The 23948-nt window shown below is 42.6% G+C and overlaps 1 protein-coding gene and 1 long non-coding RNA gene across 3 annotated transcripts in view; one reads left to right on the top strand and one right to left on the bottom strand.

Annotated features, from left to right (window-relative positions):
• Positions 1 to 15335, bottom strand: part of LOC113877943 (zinc finger protein 624) — a 33014-nt gene extending 17679 nt beyond the window's left edge. Inside the window, exons 1-6 of one of the 2 annotated variants that reach the window (XM_027518639.1) lie at positions 15253 to 15335; positions 14763 to 14973; positions 13534 to 13622; positions 9846 to 9960; positions 8723 to 8815; positions 100 to 4453 (exon numbers count right to left, since the gene is read on the bottom strand). In XM_027518639.1, coding sequence (XP_027374440.1) covers positions 3222 to 4453; positions 8723 to 8815; positions 9846 to 9960; positions 13534 to 13622; positions 14763 to 14799 — 1566 coding nt within the window. In that variant the 5' untranslated portion in view covers positions 14800 to 14973; positions 15253 to 15335 and the 3' untranslated portion in view covers positions 100 to 3221. Of the gene's footprint in view, positions 1 to 99; positions 4454 to 8722; positions 8816 to 9845; positions 9961 to 13533; positions 13623 to 14762; positions 14974 to 15252 lie in introns of those variants that run through there. The other variant, XM_027518640.1, reaches the window with a different exon arrangement.
• Positions 15336 to 15426: 91 nt separating this feature from the next.
• LOC113877945 lies at positions 15427 to 22383 on the top strand. The gene is made up of 3 exons (XR_003506868.1): positions 15427 to 15753; positions 16895 to 17129; positions 22245 to 22383. It is a non-coding gene; the product is annotated as an uncharacterized LOC113877945 (long non-coding RNA).
• Positions 22384 to 23948: the final 1565 nt, after the last annotated feature.

The raw sequence follows: 23948 nt of genomic DNA, 5'->3' as shown, positions 1-23948 counted from the left end.
ATGATGTGGAGATATTTTATAGTTGGTCTTTCTTTACCTCTCAAAACATGCTTAAGTGAGAATTTAAAAGCATTTTACAAAAGTTTCTGACAACAAATATACAAACAATATCTTTATTGACAGTGGGCCAATAAGAACAATCAAATTTAGTTTACAGATTATCAAAAACATTTGAAAAGCAGGACACTAAAATCTCCAAGATTCCCATGGGAGTACAAACACGCAGTCAGATTAAACTCTTAAGCATAAAAACAAATACTGATATGAAAAGGGCCAGAGCTCTTAGTAAAACTATCTTAAGAGTAAGTCCCTTGACGCTAAACTGCAGTTACAAGACATACGGTACAGCTCCTGGTTATGTGATACTTAGATGAAAAAAGACAGATTCCACGAGGTCTCCAGGAGGCTGTGTGGGATGGAGCAAGAGCAGACAGTTGTGAAGCCCTTATCTACCATGTGCTGGGAGCAGGGTGGTCACCTCCAGATCAATAAACAAAGGGAAAACACACTAATTCTGATTGATGCTCAGCCACTTGTTAATAGAATGTTTGTGTCCCCACCCCCACCCCCCAATTCACGATGAAACCTAATCCCCAAAGTGCTGGTATTTGGAAGTGGGACCTTTGGGAGGTGATGAGGTCATGAGGGCAGTCCTCACAAACAGAACTCATGAAACATAGACTCACAAACATGTCCTCATAAAGGACGCCCCAGAGAGCTCCCCAGCCCTTCCACCATGGAAGGACACAGCAAACAGACGGCCATCTGTGGACCAGGAAGGGGCTTCATCAGACATCCTACCAGGGTCTTGATCCTGGACTTTCCAGTCTCCAGAACTGTGAGACAGTTGTTTATAAACAAATCACTTAGTGACATTTCACTACAGCAGACTAAACTGACTCACCACTTCATTAAAATATGTTGTCAATCCTTCCTTGAATAGCACAGGTTTGAACTTCACAGGTCCACTTACATGCATGTTTTTAATAAATACAACCTGTCCTCTATTTTGTTTTGCATCAGCAGATTCAACCAACCGTGGACACAAATTTCCATCCATGGTTGGTTGAACCTGAGAAGGCAAAGCCTCAGAAACGGAGGGCCAACTGTACTACATTATTTTCTGTAAGGAACTTGAGCATTCGTGGATGTTAGCTTATGTGGGGGCTCCTGAAAACTCATGAGAGAAAAGAGTAATTGTGTGCCAGATTCTCTACCTGCAGTCTTATCCTCACAACAGCCTTGAGAGAGGGATGACCTGTTCCCATTCTACAGATAAGACTGGGGCTCAGAAAGAAGTACCTTTTTAAAGTCACATGATTAATTGCCAAGTGGAGGTGACAGAATTCAAGCCCACTAATCTTGTGTTAGCCAAGTATTGGCCACCAGATCATGAACGAACTTCTCAAACACCTGGGATGTTGAGAAACAGCAAGTGTTTTAGGCTTTCTGGGACATGAAATCTCTGCCTTAACTACTTAACTCCACTATTTTAGTACAAAAATAGCTACACATGACATGTAAATAATGAGTGAGGCCCAGTTCCAATTAAACACTATTTACAGAACAAGGTGGTGGGTCCAGGCCAGTTTGTCAATTCCTGCTTCAGGTTGTTAATCCAGGTATCAAGTGATGAGGGCTGAGCTCCTTTATTTTGTCCTATGTCAGCCATTCTCCTAGTTTCATCTCTCAAGAGTTCCAGCTCTTTAAATGATTTAAAAAAAAAAAAGCCTGTCCTTAGTCCTTTACACTCTATTTCCTATTGTTTTGGTTTCCATTATTGCTGGCTTTAGACCTGACCTTGATCTCTATTACCCCCACTTTAAACTCTTCCTCTCCTTTTCCTCAATGATAGAACTAAGGTATACGGAGGCAATGATGAGAACTCTAAGGAGTAATGGGGATAACGTGGAGGGGAAAAGCGTGGGCTGGCTGTTGAGTGTTCATCAAGGACAGGATTTAGGAGAAGAGAGAGGAAATCTGCAAATGTTTCCTCTTTCTTTTCTATAATCATCTTTTCAGTCTCTGTAACAATTTTAAAAAGTCTATAACAAGACATTTGTGTGGTGTCCTGCTAAATATTTATTTGAACTCTTGCTTTTGTGTTTCCTCCCACTACAAGGTCTTTGGTCACCCATGTAACTTATGTCAAGATCAGCGTGGCTCTTTGCCTTTTCTACCTTCTCCAGGGCTCCGGGATATGACAAAGACCAATACACAGAACGACGATAAAAAAATGTGCATAACATGAGGTCTGAGGATATATTTCTTGTGCCTTGGAGCTGCTTGCTCCAGGTCTTCTTCTTGCCTGGGGCTCTAAATGGAACAGCACACTGAATCAGTCAACTTTCTAGACTCTCCATATCCCAGGGGCTTTTTCTCAAAGTGACAAAACTTACTTTACACACAGCAGAATGAGGTAAAGGAGTGAAATCTCCCTAATTCTGTAGTACAGAAAACCAAGGATTCATTCAATGTCAAAGATAAGGAAAGAGGGACCTGAAAAAAAACTACAGTTAACGTTCCAACTCTTTCTCTATCTCAAGGTCACTTCCAAGAAGTGTGAAGTGAGGATGTACCCAGCAGAGGGGTAATAACCATCTAAGTGTCCGCCTAATCCATGTGGGCATAACTCAGACCCCATTTGTTCATCAATTGAGACAGCAGCCTTTGGGGCTGGGAGGGAAGCCAGAGTGTATTTCAACTCTAATCTTTAAATTTTTATAGTTAATGTAAAAGAAACGACATTTTCCAGATAGCTGGGTGTCCACTTTGGATTTGAAAATAAACAGCTCTGTGTCTTCCTGATAATTGAGGATATGAACCCTCAGCCTCACCTACAAGATAAGGATGTTCTTACACAGTGAGATGGAGTAACAGGCTTTGGCATGACAAAGAGGGGGAACTGGACTTCACAATGACTGTATTGCTATCCACTGCCAAGGACTTTCTAAATTTCTACAAAAGAGCATTATGGGTAGTGGGATGGTGGTTTAGGGATCAACTTTTGAGATTTCTGGCTGGAAGCATTCAGAATGATCAAATCAATGGATAGAAGAAACATTCTGTTTATGGCTCAAAACTACTGTGTTATGTGAGTAGAATTAGATGCACACAGAACTGTTTCTCAGGCAGCATTTTTTGGGTCTTCCTCCTAAACCACTCAGGTATTTAACACAGCAATAACACCAACTTACATTCCTTTGCACTCAAGTAATTTTTCAGGGCTGCTCTTCCATGTGAATCCTTTGATGTCTGATGAGGGATGAACTGCACTTAAAGCTCTTCCCACACTCGTTACACCTGTAGGGTTTCTCCCCAGTATGAGTTCTCTGGTGTTGAATAAGGGCTGACGAATGAATGAAGGCTTTGCTACACTCGTTACATTTGTATGGTTTCTTGCCAATATGAATTCTTTGATGTTTAGCGAAATTGGAGCTCCGGCTGAAGGTTTTCCCACACTCGTGACACTCGTAGGGTTTCTCTCCTGTGTGAATCCTTTGATGCTGGACAAGATGTGTGCTCTGACTGAAGGTCTTTCCACATTCGCTGCACTCATAGGGTTTTTCTCCAGTGTGAACCCTCTGATGTTTGGTAAGCGACGAGCAGTGGCTAAAGGCTTTCCCACACTCCTGGCATTTGTAAGGTTTCTCTCCAGTGTGAGTTCTTTGATGTTTAATGAGTGCTGAGGAATGAATGAAGGCTTTATCACACTCGTTACATTCATAGGGCTTCACCCCCGTGTGGATCAGCTGGTGCTGCACAAGGTGGGTGCTTCGATTAAAGCCTTTCCCACACTCGCCACACTCATACGGTCTCTCTCCAATGTGAATCCTCTGATGAATGGCAAGGGATGCACTCTCGGTGAAGGCTTTTTTGCACTCACTGCACTCAAAGAGAATTCTTGTGTGAGTTCTCTGATGTTTGGTTAAATTAGCCCTGTGGCTGAAAGATTTCCCACAGTCTGCACAGCTGTAGGGCTTCTCCCCTGTATGGACCCTCTGGTGTCGAATAAGCACTGAGTGGTAAGTAAAGAGTTCACCACAGTCATTGCATTTATGAGGTTTCTTTTCTTTATAGGTCCTCTGCTTTTTCATTAAGGTAGATTTCTGTTTCAGTCTTTTTTCGAGGGTGTGGAAAGCATAGGGTCCTTTGGGAACTCTGTCTTGAGTGAGAAGGACTGACTTCTGGCCTAGGGTTTTCCAGTAAACGTCGTGCTCAGGGGCTCTCTCTTCTGGGAGTGAATTCATGTGGGTGAACATTCCTCTCCAGTGTCTCTCCTGACTTCCCTGCTGATTCTCCAACCAGTCTTCACAGTCAAGAGTTGTTTCTGTGCTGGAGTCACAGACACTGTCCCTTGTCAGCCTGTCTATGACTGCAACCTGGCATGATTCTTCTTTGGAAAAATCTTGCACTGAAGTTGAATGCTTGCTTCTGGGACTAGTCTCCGAGTCTGAAAGAAATTGGAAATGTAAATTTCCTTCGTCTTCTGAGTTTTGACAAAATGGCAGTTCTGTAATGGGTCAGAGTTAATGAAGGTGAAAGGCACAGCTTCAATGAGGAAGTGGATTTGACTCTTGGAAGATGATTTGCAAAGAGAAGCAAATGGAGGGGAATGAAAGTACAGAGTTATGCAGATAAATCAGTACACAATCTGACCCAGGAGGCAGAATAGGGCAAAAGATGACCAGAAAGACAAGAGGAGGGATGGAGAGGAAGTGCTATATTGCTGGATGAGCAGGAAATGAGTATCCCAGATCAGGACAGGGGAGGAACAGCCTCTAACAGAACATCAAGTGCTATCTATCAGAAACAGCCAGGCAGTCACCACCTTGGTGCAGGCACAGTGATGACTTCTAAGTTTCCAGTCACCCAGCCTTACTCAATCCTACTATGCACTCCATTTTCAGTTTAAAATCTCCCCTAAGAATGCATTTATAATGTCTCTATTCAAAAATCTATGACCTCCCTAAGATATAATGGCAAATATATTAAATTATACCTGCACAAGGCTAAACATTACAACACTAATTGAGGTAGCAAAACTGGTAACATCTCAAATATTCTACTATAGAGAACTGATTAAATCATGGTGTATACACACAATGGAGTATGTGCAACTTAAAAAAATAGATTGATCACTACATAATTGCTAGGAGGTGATCTACAGGATACATTAAATAGACTTAAAAAACCCCAGCTCAGGATGGGGAACACATGTACACTCATGGTGGATTCAAGTCAATGTATGGCAAAACCAATACAATATTGTAAAGTGAAATAAATAAATAAAAACAAAACAAAACAAAAAACCCCCCAGCAAACTAGAAAGGAGTGTGTTTGGTTTGCTACTTTGAGAGATATAGATATTTTCAACATACTTGGTTACATTTTCCAAAATCAAGGACAGATACATGAAATACTAGTAAATAAGATTACCTACAGAGAGAGCAACAGAATACAAGAGAACAGGGACAGTAGCCAACCTCTCTGAATATATCTACTATACATCTATTAGAATTTTTATGTTAAATATGAAATTATAAAGCCAAAATAATTTATAAAGAGTATAGTTCCAAAGAATAAATAAATAGTTCAGTGAAATCCATTTGACCAGATAAATTCTTGGTTGCCTAAAAAAAGGTCTGGTAGAAAAAAAAAAGTCTGGTAGCTTGATAGGTGGACTTCCCAGGTGGCTCAGTGGTGAAGAATCTGTCTGAAATGAAGGAGACACGGGTTCAATCCCTGGGTTGGGAAGATCTTCTGGAGGAGTAAATGGCAACCCACTCAAGTATTCTTACCTGGGAAAGCCCATGGACAGAGAAGCCTGGTGGGTTAATGGGGTCGCAAAAGAGATATGATTTAGCCACTAAACAATAACAAACAACAAAAAATGAAACAGAAGAGCAATTTCAGAAACAAAATCAAGTATATAAAGGAATTAAGGACAATACAAAGGTGGAATTTCAGTCAGTGAACTAAAATAATTGGTTTTTAAAGCAAATGGTCCTGTGACTTATTAAACATTCAGAAGACAAGTAAGATCTGTCTCATTCCACACAGCCAGATGAACTTTGTTCATTTATTTACTCATCTATCTGTTCATTCAACGATTATCTATTGGATATGCTAGGCTCTGGGGAAAAACAAACAGTACCTATGTACACAAGGGGAGAAAAAAATTTAGTCTGACGTCCATGAATACATATAAAAAATGCACCTTAGTAAGAAATAAAAGGCAAGTGATGCTGTGAAAGATTATAAGGGGAATCCAGGGGGATGGGGGGTGGGGTCCTCCCTGAGAAGGTAAATCACTGAGCTGAAATCCAAGTGGGGCTGGGGTCCAGGTGAGTGTTGCAGGTAACAGGTACAGATGCAGAGGTGAGCCTTCCAGGTAGAGGAAATGATATGTACAGAAGCCCCAAGGTGAGAGGCAGCACTTAGGAAGAGCACAGCAGTTGACAGCATGGACTCTGAAATAAGAATGCATGAATTTAAAACCAGCTCTGCCACTTCCAGCCATGTGACCTGGCCCAAGTTATTTAACTTTTCTACTTTAGCTTCCTTATCTGTAAGCTGGGGCAAAACCAGTATCTGCTTCATGAAGAATAAAAACAACACCTACCTCAAGGAGCATTAAATGAGGATATTTATAAAACACTGAGGACCCTGATACAGCATAGGTGCTACATAAGTTGTTTGTAAAATATGAATTGATATAAGGCTAGTATGGGCAGTGATTTCAAAGTGTGGTCTGTGGATCTCTGGGAGTCTCTAGGTTCAAAACTTTTCAAAATAATACTTGGATCTTATTGGCCTTTTTCATTGTCTTGACATTTGCATTTATGTTGCAAAAGTAATGGTGGTGAAACTGCCCACAACTTAGGCACAAATCAGGACAAAACACCAGATGTACTAGTAGCTGTTACATTTTCCCCTACTGTGTACTCTCAGTTAAGCAGGGGGGGAGCCAGTTTCACCTAAAAATGTCTATGGAAACAACAGGAAACATTATTAATTTAATAAATTAATTTTAATCTATTAAACTTTGACTACACGCCTTTTTAACATTCTAGATGATGAAATAGGAAATATTCATAATGCAAGTCCACTTATATCAAAATATGGTGCTTGTCTTGAGGAAAACCATCCATTGTGGAATCAGTCATTTTTTCCTTTTTAAATAGACTAGCACTTTTACTTGAAAGAATGACTGGCAAACTATGTTATCTATGTTGGGTATCTGGCAGATATTCTCTCAGAACTGAAAAAAAGATGAGCCTACCATTTCAAAGAAAACAACTGACAGTATTTGAAAAAATGTGAGCTTTTAGGCAGAAATTAGAATTTTGGAAAACTTTTAACTCCCACTGAGAGCTTGATAGTTTCCTAATACTTAAAGGCTTTTCTGATAAGGTCAGTGGTGATACTGAAAATTGTGCTTTTAAAATATTGCATAATGTGTCAGTATTTGGAAGATCTGCCTAACTCAGTAAACAAAATTTTCCAAAAGATCAATAGATTTTAAGAGTATGAAAAGTTCATGGATATGGTTTCAGATGCACCTTGCACCTAACCTTTAGGAAACTACTGCTTGCCCAATTTTGGTGTATAATCAAGAGAAAAGCCAAAATTTTCTCAAAAGGCTATAAAATACTCCTATGTCTTCTAACTAAATATTGGCGTGAGGCAATATTCTTCGTACAGGCCAACCAAAACAATGCATCACATCAAGCTGCATTCAGAAGCAGATGTAATTACAAAGCTGTCCTCTATTAGCCATATACAAAAAGACCTGCAAAAATGTAAAACAATGCCATTCTTTTCAATAATTTTTGTTGTAGAGAAATAATTTTTATTTAAATTGTGTTATTTGTGTTAACATGCAATGGGTTTATAATTGTTATTTCTAAATTAATCATGATAGTTTAAAATCTTTCTCACTTTTAATTTCTAATATGGTAACTACTGGTAGATATAACCCACATAAACAAAAGCTTGCTAGGATTCTCAACAATTTGGGGAGTTAAATAGGTTCAATGACGCTAAAACCATTAAGAGTTGCTAAGATAAGGTACAAAATCAGAGGGAAAGTAGATATGAAGCAGGACTGGATATTATGAGTAAGGTACAGATTTTACGAGCGTCTATAGGCCTCTAGGATTTTGGCTGTCATCCAAAGAGCAACGGGAAGCCATGGACAAGTCCTAAGCAAAAGGGTGACCGCCATCAGACTTGCATTTTGAAAACATCACTCACTGTCACATGAAGAATGGAGTTTACAGGGGTAAGGAGTTTACAGGAGTCAGGGAGATGGCCTCAGATGAAAGGGAGACGAGGGATGTTAATGATGAGGAAATACTTAGAAGTGATCAGATAAACACAAGGACGAACTGGATAAAGGCGAAAGGGTTATGTAAAGATTGTTCAGATTTCTGACGTACAATTTGATAAGCAGCGAGTGTTATTAATATAATTATTGGAAGAGGATCCTGTTAGGGGGATGGAGAATTTGGGCACATACCAGGCATTCAGTTTTCGACATGTTGTACTGTAGCATCTCTGACATAAACAAGTAGAGACAGCATGCAGGATCTTAGTACTTTGACTAGTGATTAGACCCATGGCTTCTGCATTGTAAGCAAGGAGTCTTAACTACTGGACCACTTAACAAACCACCATGGGATTGTTCTTTCTGGAGACCCCCATCTATCTGACTCACCTGAGCAGCTGCTTTTGGGGGCTTTTCTCTCAAGCAGCAGTGGTTCTTTTCCATTCTCCAAACTGTGGTTCTCAGGTTTGGAAACCGGAAGCCCTGCTCATTAGAAAAAAAAAGGAACTTAGCTCTTGGTGATGGGTATAAAGCTGTGTCCCAGAGCACAGTCCCAACCCTTGGATCCACAAAGACAAGACACCATAGGAAGTTCTGGAATGAGGGAGGTGGAAGCCTATAAACGAAGCTTAAAACATGTGCAGCAGGAGTCTGGGCACAGTAAGGAGTCACATGCATTTGAAAAGACAAACATTTAGCCTGTAAAAAATGGAAAAAAAAAAAAAGAATTTCTCACTTGTTTATTACAGGAGTCCCCAGGGAGACACTGCTCATCAGTCCTCAGCTTAGGCAAAGAGCTGGGTGAAGTGGGACCCCTGCAGCAGCACCATGAGCCTGGGGGTCTATGACTAGTTGTTTCTGATGTTTTCCTTTCTTTTTGCTTCAGTTACTAGAACCCACTTTCTTATTGAATTTATTACATGAGATTTGGGAGGAACTAAGATACTTCCTTCCACTCCTCATATGAATAATACATGTACATGTATGTGTGTGCATGCACACACTTGCACACAAACACACCACACAGAGGTGGACACAGGATCCAAACTGGCCAGAGTGTTCTCTATTTCCCTGGCTTGAGTACTGTCTCATGATGGATACATGAGCCTATCTGATGAAACTCCCAGGACAGAAGCCCTCTTTCTTTCCTCAGCTCTATCACTGGAAGAACAACGTAACACTAGAGAGGCCAAAGGCCATCTCTGCCCACAGGGAGATTCAGGCAAACCTATGGCACGTCATTAAAATATAAGCAGGAATTATCCTGACACCGTATCTGATTCCCTTTCAAGCTAGTCTGAATTCAGTTTCTGTCACCTGAATCCAAAGACTCCTAATAAAAGAAAACAAGCCCAGACATTTCACCAAGACCCTAGAGCATAAACAGATTCTCTCTGGGCCCAAAGGGACCAACACTTTACATATTTCTGGCTTTGTTAAGCTACTTCACTGCCAATAAAACAGTGAGGTCCCCATAAGCAGGTCAGGAGTCACAATGAGAGTCTGTCCTTACAGAGTGAGACCAGGTTCCTGTAGTTCTCCAGCATCACGTCCCTCTGGGTGGGATCCAGCCTCCCCCACTCCTCTGGGGTAAAGTCCATGGCCACATCCTTGAAGGTCACTGATGCCTAAGACACAAAACATACTTCTGTTCACCATCCGTCTCTCCGCAGTCTCCCTATCACCTCTCAGTTTCTGCTGGTCCTGGAGTTAAGTGCGTAGATGTATTTAACAGGGGGAATGACTGCAGTAAGAGACAAGCATTCTCACGTGTTCTGGACTTTCCATGTAAAGTCGCTGGGCAACAATTATGTGCCAGGCACACTGTCCAAGATCCAACATGAGAATCAAAGGAAGACCATGGTTTCTGCACTGAGAGACTATCATTTTTTCTGGGGAATAAAGAGTTAAAACAGGAACCAATGAATCAATAAAACAGTTTGGCAAAGTAAATGAAATACAGGCAGAGACAAAAAGCACATCTGTATAATTCTCCTTGTGAGTCCCCAATAAAAAATTTGAAAGATAATTTACACAGAACTTGTGACTGGACAAGCTCAGTGAAGCACGGAATCAATTCAAAGCAAGAAGCATTAAACTGGAAAATGACATCAACAGATTAAGAAAGGGTACAGATATAAAATGTAAATGTTCATATGTAAACACCTTAGGACTGAGTTTATCTAACACACAAAATACAAAAACTCATTGGAAAAAGACACATACCAGTACCGAACGTTTCTCTTTAAGTGATAGAGAATGGGAATAATATTCTAGGTTGTTGAAATAAATATACCAAATGCTATAACTTGATAGAAAACAACTTCTATTTAAATATCCATAAAGCATTTGCAAAAGTAACAAAGTAAATGTTAATAAATTTCAAAACAGAAATGAAAAAGCAATAACTGATGGTAATTTAAAAAATTAATTACAAAAATATTAAAATTTCAAAACAATAATGAAATAAAAGGCAAAAATCAATGTCATAAGGCTAAAAGTGTCCGAAGAAACACTTCCATTTCATTTAAAAAATTAGTGTAATTAAGTGAACACAGCATACAAGTCAATTAGAGACAGAATGAGGGGAAACAGAAGGAATTACAGGATAAAAGCAGAAATTAAGGGGAAGAAAATCAAGAAAAATAAGGGACTGGGAAACATGAATAAGAGCAGTATGTTATAGTACTGTAACAACATCAACTTCCTGATTCTGGAAAAAGAAAGTAATAAATGAAGTGAAATGTTAAATCCTGGAGAATCTGAATGGAGTACATACATGAGAAATCTTTCTACCACTTGCTACATAAGTCTCCAATTATTTCAAATAAAGTTTACCAAAATGGAACTAATCTTAGAGACTTAAAAAAATATAGGAATCATCCTTAGAAAATGTAAAAATCATTAATAAGCTACTAAGTAAACAAGATACTATGAGAAAAAATGACTTTGATCCTCCAATCTGCCTATCTATAGCTAAACTGACAGTGGAAATTAACTTCTAAACCATTAAAAAAAAAAAATCAGAAAAACAAACAAACAAAAAATCAGAAAAACAAAATGCAAACTACTGCACAAAAGGCAGAAAAAATATAGGAGGAGAAAGCACAGTAAACAGAATTACAAAAATCACACAGCAACAAAAATGTGAAACACACAAGTAATTATATTAATATGAATAAATTCATTTCCCTTATAAAAAGGTTTCTTAAAACAGACACATCCTCTTTTCAGAAAAAGAGATCCAGACAAAACCCCCAAAGTTGGGGACTGGGTGGGTGGGTGGAGAAACGGAAGGAAACATAGTATACTACATGTCTGAATACAGTAGTTCAAGTTCAAGGGAAACATATGGAAAAATACATACCAAACTGTTATCCTCAGTAGGGAGAGGTAGCAAACAACTTGGTGAGGTTAGTACGCATAACATACTTTTATAGTTATACATGTCTGTGCCTTTCACCTGGTTACTGTGAGCAAAATTTTAAAACATTAAAAAAAGATTCACAGCCCAGGCAAATTCTAATAAGACAGACAGTTGCAATATTAGCATCAAACAAAATCTAATGCAATACAAAAAGGACACACAGAGAATTTTCAAAATTTCCATAAAAGGTTTAATCCATCCTGAAGCTGTAACAACTCTCGAAACTAGTCTCTTGTTGAAATGTATTAAGCATTCACCCTTCTTCTGGTGCTTATACCCTGACTGTCCTCTGGCTGCCATACCGGCCACGTTTAGTCCACGCAGTTCAGGCAGTACTAGCTCACCTCTAACCCACAGGTGGGATACAGGTTTACATGTGTGTGCTCAGGTCTACACTCTGATCATCACACTCAGATTTGGTCAATAATGGTCCAAGGAAGGGTATAATACCCATTAGAGTTAACTTTCAGTACTTCTGGAATCTGGAACTACCAGAAGGGAAGATGTTCTTTTCCTCTGATTTTCAACATGGGAAGATGTAAGCCTAAATTTGTTAGGGGCCAGCCTGCACTATAAGAAAAGACTGAGCGCAAAACACACAGAGAGAAAAGAAAAGGTGACTGAAATGGAGAAAACAGGTTCTAATGCTACTGTCGGAACTTAATTTTAGCCAGACCTGGCTTTTCCCTTATAATTGTCAATAAACTTGCTTAGGCCAGTTAGAATTTTCATTAGCTGCAACTTAAAAAGCTTCTTGAGTGATAACATCTTCAATATTCATATAAGACATTCAAGAAACCAACGGAAGCCACCAAGTCCACAAGGATCCTGAGAAATCACTTTGCTAAACGGTAGGAATGTGCCAGGCCCACTTTTCACACTCTGGATTAAAGCAGCCAAGAGAGAGGCTAGTGGAGGAATCTTTGGGTTGTGGTATGACACATATCAGGGAGAACTCTTTTCTCCTACCCAAGTTTAATAAAAATTAAAAATTTTTGGACATGCAAAGAAAGCTGAAAGACTATACCAATCACCCATATATTACAACTATCACTTATATCCAACAATTCTAATATATATATATTTGGCCACACCACAGGGCATAAAGGATCTTAGTTCATTGGCCAGGGATTGAACTTGAGCCTCCTGCAGTGGAAGTAGAGTCTCAACCACTGGACTGTCATTGAAGTCCCAAATTAACAATTCTTAATATCAGCCCTTGAGGAAGGGAGAGATTGGAAAGTGAGCTGCAACTTGATAACACTTCACCTCTAAAATACCTGAGCATTCATCATCTTGGAGGGCTGATTAGAATCCTTCTACAGGCTTCCTCTTCCGGTATTTCTTTGAACTATCTGAGTAATTATGTTCATAATTCACTCCAGCACTTAAGGTGCTCTCTTAAATTCCTACTTAACAGTCACGTGTATGCTGTTTCCCCCTATTGAAACATACATTTTAAGAAGAGTACACCACACTATCTTTTAAAATCATTTCCAAATACCAGGTACAGAAATTAGCTGCTACGTTAAAGAAGGGCAAAGCTCCTTCCATGCCTGCTCAGTGATAAAACTAGATGCACAAGATACTGTGAAGAAGTAGAAAATATTTCCCACCGAATCCACTAGTCACTCAAGTCATCTCTTAGAATCAGAACTCAGCTCTCCAGATGGGCTCTAGCGGGGCACAGAAACTCCACTTCAAACAGAAGAGAGCATGTCCACGATTTGAGAGATAAGGTGAATTTCAATAATCAGCAGAGACTTCCACTCACCTGCGATCTGGCTGTGAGGCGCAAAGCTGCCACTTCTCCCTCTTCTGTGCAGTTTTCTTGAGAAAAGGGAGAATCCTGGGGAGGCAGCGCTAAACACAAGAAAGCAGTCATGATAGGACCCAAATATATCTCGTGACGCAGATCTGCAAGTTTAAAACTCCTGCCACTGTACTACTGGTGCTCCTTACAGACACTGCTACTGAAGGCATCCCAATCTGGAAATATCTCAGGAACGCTGCTCTTCGGGGCTTCAATTCATTCATCTGCTGTTACCCTAACAGATCCTGGAAGAGGGCGCCCTCTGAGCCTGGAAATTAAAGTCCCCGCTGCACCGTCCCCCCACCACCAGGCTTAATCAACATCAAATTAACATGGGAAAAACAGGCTCAACAGCTCTGAAAGAAATCACCCTGCAACCTTAGTCCAAAGACAGACTGCTGGATCCCACCTCCAAATAATTATTATTACTTGAGACTGGGGTAGAACCTAGAAATCCAACAAGCAGGGGTGGGGGAGGAGCGTGGATTTGATGTAGGTCACAGAGCAAACTTCAAGAAAGCCTTGATCTAGGAGAACTGGAAACCAGTCACTGACTCCTATGCCTCGTGTCTCCTCTGTAAGACAAAGGATCTGCTCTACCGAAATCAAAGAGTTTTTGTGCAAAGTGGAAAAACAGGTGTGGAAAATGCATGCGTGCTCAGTCGTGTCCACTCTCTGCGACTCCATGGACTGTACCCGCCAGGCTCCTCTGTCTATGGGATTTCCCAGACAAGAATACTGAAGTGGGTTGCCATTTCCTTCCCCAAGACTCAGGGCTCGAGCCTTTCTTTCCTGTGTCTCCTGCATTAGCAGGCGGGTTCTTTACCAATGAGCCAACTGGGAAGATGTGGAAGATACTTTTGCCAACCAAAAAGCTAAACCGTCGGACCCACTGATGAGGCTAGGATGGTATAGTCACCCAGGAGAAGAAGGTGTGAGACAAAGTGAGAGGCTATGCCCAAGCCTCAGCAGCAATTAATAACATTTCGCTCACATTTTGAGGGAGGCTTTGGAGGGTCTGCTGTGCACCCAGCTGGAGTGGGAAGAGGGGGGATCCCACAGCAAGCTCTCCACTCTCACTCGAAGAGCCCGTCCGTCCCCAAACAAAGGAGTCAGACAACACTGACTCCCGTTCATCAGGAAGGATTCGGCCTGGCCCCCAGCCCAAGTTCAACACCAGCCCCTCTCACCTCTCTTCCCGGGCGTTTCGGCCACATCAGTCTCCATGGTCACCGCCTCCTCCAGGCCGCGAAGGTTCTGCTCTCCCCCCAGCGCAGCCCTCTCGGGGCGGAGGGGCGGGAAGCCCCGAGGCCTCGTGGTCCTCCTTCCCGCCGCCCCTCGGGGGGCTCCTCCAAAAGGCTTCGCTCCGTCCCGAGCCGGCTCGGCCCTCGAAGCTGGCACCTGGAAAGCCGGGACAAGCATCCCTGAAGCTGGGCGCTAGCGCCTGGCGCTGCCGCTGGGGGACCGCGCGGCCGGAGCACCAGCGCCCGGGCCGCCGCCGAGGGGCCGCCGCGCAGATCAAGCCCCCCACCCGCCCGCCCGTCCCGCGCCCCCGGGCCTCGTTCCTGCCCTCGACGTCCCTTCCTCCAGCGCGCACTCCAGCCCGGATTGGTGCAGAGAGCTGATCTAGGGGTACCGCCGAGGCCGAGTGAGAGAACCGACACCTGAGCGACAACTCACCTCCCACCACTGCCTCACAAAGGCTACGAACTTCTCGGGCCAGCGGGGCCGCGCATGCGCAAGAGCAGGGGGTTAGGCTGGCGGGCCTCGTTCGGCCCCGGAACTACGATTCCCAGAAGGCCCCGGGCGCGGCCAGACTCCCGCTCCTTAGCAGGTGGGATCGCGCCTGGCGCGGTTGGGGGAATCCTAGGAGCCGAAGGCTGCCTCCCTCTCGCGAGAGTAGCGGGCGCTTAGCTCGTGCGGGATCCCGCGGACACACAAGAGAGCAAACGGCAGAACCGAGATATTGCAAGTCCCGCACTCTGTCTGCACGTGGCGCTGCTGAGGCGTCCCACCTAAGACACTCCAGTGTAAGATGTTCAGAGTACTTGGCTTTCCCCACATTCGTCTCCTTTCTCCCGAACTCATCCTTTGCCGTCAGTGTGAAAGGTGTATTTGCAGACCGATGTGCATGCGTTCGTAGACTACTTGTAATACTGAAAATTCACACATGTGAAATGGGTGAGTTGAAAAGATTCAACCAGTTTCAACTGGCTCAACAGATTTGAGCAACAGGTTCTCTGCAAGCATAAAAATTAAATTTATCAAAGGAGGTGTTCCCTCAAGGGAGCACAGTTAGTCTCTGTTAATGGGCTTCCCTGATAGCTCAGTTGGTAGAGTCTGCCTGCCATGCGGGAGACCTGGATTCCATCCCTGGTTTGGGATGATCTCCTGGAGAAGGGAAAGGCTACCCACTCTAGTGTTCTGGCCTAGGTTGGATGCAACTGAGCAACTTTCACTTTCTGTTATTGGACAAACCTACCCACTTCAAACTAATTTTTGTCTACCCTGTCCCTCTTCTCAGTGAATAATATCACTGCTCACAAATAATATGCAAAAGCCAGAACCTGAATATCCTCAACTCTTACTGTTTATTCATCACCAAGTCCTATTCACTGTATTCTTTAAATCATTCTCCAGTTTGTTCATGTTTCTCTTTTCCCTTCAGTATTACCTTAGTGTAATAGTGGAGTGGGTATTCATTCCCTTCTCCAGGGGATCTTCCTGAGCCAGGGATCGAAGCTGGGTCTCCTGCATTGCAGGCAATTATTTAATGTCTAAGCCACCAGGGAAGCCCCATTACCTTAGTTCTAGACACCGACGTTTCTCTGGTGTTAAGGTACCAGCCTCCTAGCTGATTTCTGTAAGTCAAGTTTTGCTTTCCCACCAGTCTGTTAGCCACACGTTCTGGCCAGTGATCATTCTAAAGTTAAGAATAAAATGTTACCTTCCTGCTTAAAACCCTTCATTGGTTTTCAAAAACTTTTGGGGAAAAGATTTTTAGTTCCTACCATCAGGCACCCCCTGGGATTTCCCTGACAGTCCAGTGGTTAAGACTCCTCACTTCCATTGCAGTGAGCGCAGATTTAGTCCCTGGTAGGGTGAGTAAGATCCTGCAATCCACAAGAAACGGCAAAAAGAAGAAGAAGGTACTCCTTATCCAGTTCCCATTTTCCAAAGTGGTTCCCATGATCTGAGCCTCGTGGTATTCACACCTATGTGTTATCTGCTCCACTACCTTGAGTGTGAGTAGGACTTGTGACTTACTTTTAACCTATAAAATGCAACAAAGGTGACACGATTCTAATGCTTGTTTTACTAGGAGAGTCCTCCTTGCTGGCATTGGTGAAACAAGTGTGATGGGAAATCTGCAAGACAAGAAACTGTCAGCCCAGAAAGACAGATGAAGACTAACCCCTGCCAACAACCCCCAGATGCTTGGAAGTGGATCAACCCTAGTAGAGTCTTCACATGAGAAACCAGTCTTGGCTGACACCTTGACAGCCTCACTGCAAGGACCCAGCTAAGCTGTGCCTGGACCTTCACCCACAGATACTGTGAGATAACAAATGTGTGCCATTTTCAGCCACTAAGTATGTAGTAATATTGTTAGATAGAAAGCGGTAACTAACAGCATCCTAATGTAAATGGCTACGTCCTTGTCCCAAACCCAACCTGGGTGCCTCTGGAAGTATGGAGGTTGTTGAATTAAGAAATGAATGAAAAATGGATTGGAGACCCTCTGGGAGACAGATGGCTACAGTCTGCCCTAGGGTGTGTGTGCGCGCGTGTCTAGATGGGGATGGAATGGTAGCAGTGATGAAAAGCTCCAGATGCCACGAGGGGACTCAGGGATGTGCTCTGGCAGTGGGGGTGCTTTCTGATGTCTTGTGTGCTCCTTTCTACTCTCTCTGACATCACTCTGGGGAAATCTTTGTCCACTCACCATAGCACAGGGTAACCTTACAGCTGGGCTGAGAGAGGAGTGGATACTAACAGATACAAGCAGCTCCACCTCCAAGGGTTTTATTCACCTTTGTCCCACCCTGATCCACATGAACACCCAAATACGTACACGCATGCAGGAACATACATGCAGTCAGCCAGATGATTACTGCAAAACAGGTGAAAATAGATTTATTATTATATAAGATCACCTGGTAGGAAGAGGGTGATAAACGGGGAATGATCTTGACCATATTTTAACACCATGGATTCTCTTTGAAAATAACTCAAATTCCTCTGACTTCCCTGATGGCTCAGCTAGTAAAGAACCCACCTACTAGCACAGGAGATGCAAGACACACAAATTCGATTCCTGAGTGGAGAAGATCCCTTGGAGAAGGAACTGGCAACCCATTCCGGTATTCTTGCTTGGGAAATCCCATTGACAGAGGAGCCTGACAGGCTACAGTCCATGGGGTGGCTGAGAGTTGGATACAACTAGCAACTAAACGGAGAAGGCAATGGCAACCCACTCCAGGACTTTACTTTCACTTTTCACTTTCATTCATTGCAGAAGGAAATGGCAACCCACTCCAGTGTTTGTTTTTTTTTTTTTCAATTTTATTTTATTTTTAAACTTTACATAATTGTATTAGTTTTGCCAAATATCAAAATGAATCCGCCACAGGTATACATGTGTTCCCCATCCTGAACCCTCCTCCCTCCTCCCTCCCCATACCATCCCTCTGGGTCATCCCAGTGCACTAGCCCCAAGCATCCAGTATTGTGCATCGAACCTGGACTGGCAACTCATTTCTTACATAATATTTTACATGTTTCAATGTCATTCTCCCAAATCTTCCCTCTCCCTCTCCCACAGAGTCCATAAGACTGTTCTGTACATCAGTGTCTCTTTTGCTGTCTCGTACACAGGGTTATTGTTACCATCTTTCTAAATTCCATATATATGCGTTAGTATACTGTATTTATGTTTTTCCTTCTGGCTTACTTCACTCTGTATAATAGGCTCCAGTTTCATCCACCTCATTAGAACTGATTCAAATGTATTCTTTTTAATGGCTGAGTAATACTCCATTGTGTATATGTACCACAGCTTTCTTATCCATTCATCTGCTGATGGACATCTAGGTTGCTTCCATGTCCTGGCTATTATAAACAGTGCTGCGATGAACATTGGGGTACACGTGTCTCTTTCCCTTCTGGTTTCCTCAGTGTGTATGCCCAGCAGTGGGATTGCTGGATCATAAGGCAGTTCTATTTCCAGTTTTTTAAGGAATCTCCACACTGTTCTCCATAGTGGCTGTACTAGTTTGCATTCCCACCAACAGTGTAAGAGGGTTCCCTTTTCTCCACACCCTCTCCAGCATTTATTATTTGTAGACTTTTGGATCGCAGCCATTCTGACTGGTGTGAAATGGTACCTCATAGTGGTTTTGATTTGCATTTCTCTGATAATGAGTGATGTTGAGCATCTTTTCATGTGTTTGTTAGCCATCTGTATGTCTTCTTTGGAGAAATGTCTATTTAATTCTTTGGCCCGTTTTTTGATTGGGTCGTTTATTTTTCTGGAGTTGAGCTGTAGGAGTTGCAGTGTTCTTGCCTGGAGGGTTCCAGGGACGGCGAAGCCTGGTGGGCTGCCGTTTATGGGGTTGCACAGAGTCGGACACGACTGAAGTGACTTAGCAGCAGCAGCAGCAGCACCAGCAACTAAACAATAGCTCTTGGGTCAACCAATGGTCACATCCTCTTGTTGACTTCCTCCAACAATAAATAACAAAGAAGAACCTCCAGAGACTAAACATGGATCACTTACAAGACAAAAAAAAGAATGATTTGTTTTGTTCAATGAGTGCTAAAACCCCAGTGTCAAAAGCAGTGCCTGGGACTTCTCTGATGGTCCAGTGGTTAAGACTCCATCTGCTGATGTAGGGGACAGTGGTTTGATCCCTGGTCTGGGAAGATTCCACATGCCTTCGGGACAGGTGCTACAGCTACCGAAGCCTGTGCTCTGGAGCCCATGCTGCACAATAGAAGCCACTCCAATGAGGTGCCCACACACCGCAACTACAGAGTGGCTTCCTCTCATCACAACTAGAGAAAAGCCTGTGGGCAACAATGAAGACCCAGCACAGCCAAAATTAAATTAAAAAAAATTAAACCCAATTCCTGGCATTTTGTGGTCCCTCAATGAATAATTGAGTAAAATCTGACTTGTCAGTAGCACTGACAACAAAAAGAAAAGGATCTTTTTAAATTGTAAAAGATAAAGCTTTCAATCTAGGGTTTTACATGTTACTTTCACGTAAGTGAGGGTGCTATTTAAATCTTCTGTTTTAGGGCATCGTCACCCTGTTTATAGTGGGTCTTGGTGTAGTTTTGTGGGCCGTGGTTTCAATGGCAATTTAATCTTCAGAGCCTTTGTGGTAGTATTTTGGTCAGCTTGGTTGATCTGGTGCTGCTGGAGCTCTACTGATCCCTGCCGATGCTGCCTGAGTGGGTGGAAAGGGAATGCAACTGGATGGGTAGGGGATCGTCTGCCCATGAGGAAGAAGAACTTACTGGGGAGAGTGCTTTGTGTGGTGGCCCCTCCCTGCCAGTACCAGTAGCACCCAACCATCTGGTGTCTCTAGGGGTGTTTGTGTGTGTGTGTGTTCGGGGCAGGGGCAGTGGGGACTCCCAGGACCGTCTGGGACAGAGTGTACTTCCTGGACCTCTGTTAGTGCCACCTGGAGCCTGGTTTCTCTCTGTGGGTTAGTGGAGTCTCAGGTTTGTGGGGGACAAAGAAGGTTCTCAAGTAGGATCCCCCTTGTCAGTGCCACTTCACCCTGACTTCAGCTCTAGGTGGGGGAGAGGAGACTCAAGTCCAAGGGGTAAAGCAGCTTTCTGTCTGGGTGATGTGGCAGTCGCTGGCTGAAGTGCCGTAATGAGGCCTCAGCGTGGTCCGCTGTGAGTTCCCACCGGAGGTCTGAGCCGAGTGTAGGGCGTGTGTGTGCCGGGAGTCACCTTGCTTGTTATTTCTGCCTGAGGCAGGTGGGGAGTCGCTGGATAAGAATGGATTTTCTTGTTCCCGAATTTAAAGCTCAGAATCTTGCAAAGCTGTGAGAAGCATTCTGTGTGTGAGTGACCCTGGCCAAGAGGTCACTCCTTCCAGCTGACGTTAGGAACAAAAGCCTTTGCCTAATGTGAGCTGTTCATGAGTGAATGAACAAACACAGTTTAGTTATTTACTTTGCATTCACGAGACTTAGGTTCTCAGCCAAGAGTGGTTTTGCCCCCAGAGGGGACAATTTCCAGTGTCTGGAGACATTTTCGCTGTCACCACTTGGGGAGAGAGTGTCACTGGTTTCCAGAAGGTGCTGGTTTCCATGGGTGCTGCTGAGCCTCCCATAGTGTGCACAAAACAGCCCCCCACCCCCCCACAATGGCAACAGTGCAAGGCTGAGAAACCTCAGGTTGGTGACATGCCATGGCAGCACATGACCACCAGGTGGGAGTCATGCCTGCTGCTAAGATGTTAGATCACAGGTGCTCGCCAGCCCCAGGTGCATTCTCCTGTGGCTCAGTTGTGTCTGACTCTTTGCAACCCCACGGACTGTATAGCCCACCAGGCTTCTCTGTCCACGGAGTTCTCCAGGCAAGAATACTGGAGTGTGTTGCCATGCCCGCCTCCAGGGGATCTTAAAGTACAATATAAGGGTTCCTCTGTTCGCCTGCAAGTCTTACACTTAAAGAAATGAGTTTGGGACTTCCCTGGTGTCCAGTGGTTAAGAATCCAGCTGCCAGCGTGGGGGGGACACAGGTTCTATCCCTGGTCTGGGAAGATCTCAGCCGCAGGGTAACTAACCCATGCTCTGCAACAAGAGAAGTCACTGCACTGAGAAGCCCGCACACCACAATTAGAGACTAGCCCTTGCTCACCACAACTAGAGAAAGCCTGTGCACAGCAACGAAGATAAAAATAAAATAGCACAGCCAAAAATAAAAAAGAATTGAGTTTGAATCTGTGTATCTATTCAAAATCTTTCCTCATGTACGTGTGTATGTGTATGTATACATGTGTATGTACACACACATGTCACCAGTATTATACTGTTTCTTTGTTTTACAACTCACTTTTTTTCCTCAACATTATACTCTGGATAACTTTACAAGTCCTCTTGAGCTACCTTGTGCTTTAAATGGATGCATAGTGTCTGATGTACTATAATTTATTTATATATATTATATGTACAATATTGTATGTATATATAATATATTAACTGTGATATATAACTGTATGATTAATATATTAATTATGATATACAAATATATGATGGATATGTTAATTATGATATATAAATATATGATTCCTATATTATGATATATACATATATGATTAATACAATATATATAAATTATATTATAAATACTATACTTTATTTATATATATTCTTATTGATGGGCACTTGAGTTCTTACCAGTTTTTTTTTTCCTTTTTTCCAAATGCAAGCAATCCTGTGATCATCCTGCTATTGCTACAGGATAGGTTTCCAGAAATGTGATGAGTCAGAGTACATGAAAGGTGGAATCTTGATGACTCAGAAGCACTGATTTGTGCTCCAAAGTGCAGGAGAGGATCCATTTCCCCATATTCTCACCTATATTGGTATCCATTAGTATCTAATATGTATATTTAATACTGTCTTTTTTTTTTTTTTACTTTTTAGCTGTGCTGTGTGACATGTGGCCTCTTAGTTCCATGACCTGGAATGGAACCCGAGCCTGCTGCATTGGAAGTGCAGAATCTTAACCACTGGACTGCCACGGAAGTCCTCAATATTTTATTATCTTTAATTCATATTTTATTGTATTATTCTTAATGAAGTTGGATGTTTTTTTCATATCTTAAAATATTTTCTAATGTTTATCAGTACATTTCCCAATTTTATATTCAATTTAGAAAAATCAATTTAAAGTAGCTCTTTATATGTTTTGCTTATTATTGCTTTGTCTGAATTTTGATTTTGAGTAAGGGGTGATCAGTTCAGTTCAGTCGCTCAGTCATGTCCAACTCTTTGAGACCCCATGAACTGCAGCATGCCAGCCCTCCCTGTCCATCACCAACTCCCAGAGTTTACCCAAACTCATGTCCATTGAGTCGATGATGCCATCCAACCGTCTCATCCTCTGTCATCCCCTTCTCCTCCTTCCCTCAATCTTTCACAACATCAGGATTTTTTCAGATGAGTCAGCTCTTCACATCAGGTGGCCAGAGTACTGGAGTTTCAGCTTCAACATCAGTCCTTCCAATGAACACCCAGGACTGATCTCCACGACGGACTGGTTGGATCTCTTTGCAGTCCAAGGGACTCTAAAGAGTCTTCTCCAACACCACAGTCCAAAAGCATCAATTCTGCTCTCAGCTTTCTTTGTAATCCAACTCTTACATCCATACGTGACTGCTGGAAAAACCATAACCTTGACTAGATGGACCTTTGTTGACAAAATGATGTCTCTGCTTTTGAATATGCTATCTAGGTTGGTCATAACTTTCCTTCCAAGTAGTAAGCGTCTTTTAATTTCATGGCTGCAGTCACCATCTGGAGTGATTTTGGAGCCTCCCCAGAATAAAGTCAGCCACTGTTTCTACTGTTTCCCCATCTGATTGCCATATTTGCCATGAACTGATGGGACCGGATGCCATGATCTTAGTTTTCTGAATGTTGAGCTTTAAGAAATGGTATGGACCTAACAGAAGCAGAAGATATTAAGAAGAGGTGGCAAGAATACACAGAAGAACTATACAAAAAAGATCTTCATGACCCAGATAATCATGATGGTGTGATCACTCACCTAGAGCCAGACATCCTGGAATGTGAAGTCAAGTGGGCCTTAGAAAGTATCACTACCAACAAAGCTAGTGGAGGTGATGGAATTCCAGTTGAGCTCTTTCAAATCCTAAAAGATGATGCTGGGAAAGTGCTGCACTCAATATGTCAGCAAATTTGGAAAACTCAGCAGTGGCCACAGGACTGGAAAAGGTCAGTTTTCATTCCAATCCCAAAGAAAGGCAATGCCAAAGAATGCTCAAACTACTGCACAATTGCACTCATCTCACATGCTAGTAAAGTAATGCTCAAAATTCTCCAAGCCAGGCTTCAGCAATATGTGAACCATGAACTTCCTGATGTTCAAGCTGGTTTTAGGAAAGGCAGAGGAACCAGAGATCAAATTGCTGACATTTGCTGGATCATAGAAAAAGCAAGATAGTTCCAGAAAACCATCTATTGCTGCTTTATTGACTATGCCAAAGCCTTTGACTGGACCACAATAAACTGTGGAAAGTTCTGAAGGAGATGGGAATACCAGACCACCTGACCTGCCTCTTGAGAAATCTGTATGCAGGTCAGGAAGTAACAGTTAGAACTGTA

This window comes from Bos indicus x Bos taurus, chromosome 19 (assembly GCF_003369695.1).
Source record: "Bos indicus x Bos taurus breed Angus x Brahman F1 hybrid chromosome 19, Bos_hybrid_MaternalHap_v2.0, whole genome shotgun sequence".
NCBI classification, from domain to species: Eukaryota; Metazoa; Chordata; class Mammalia; order Artiodactyla; family Bovidae; genus Bos; species Bos indicus x Bos taurus.
This window is presented reverse-complemented; position numbering and strand designations above follow the sequence as displayed.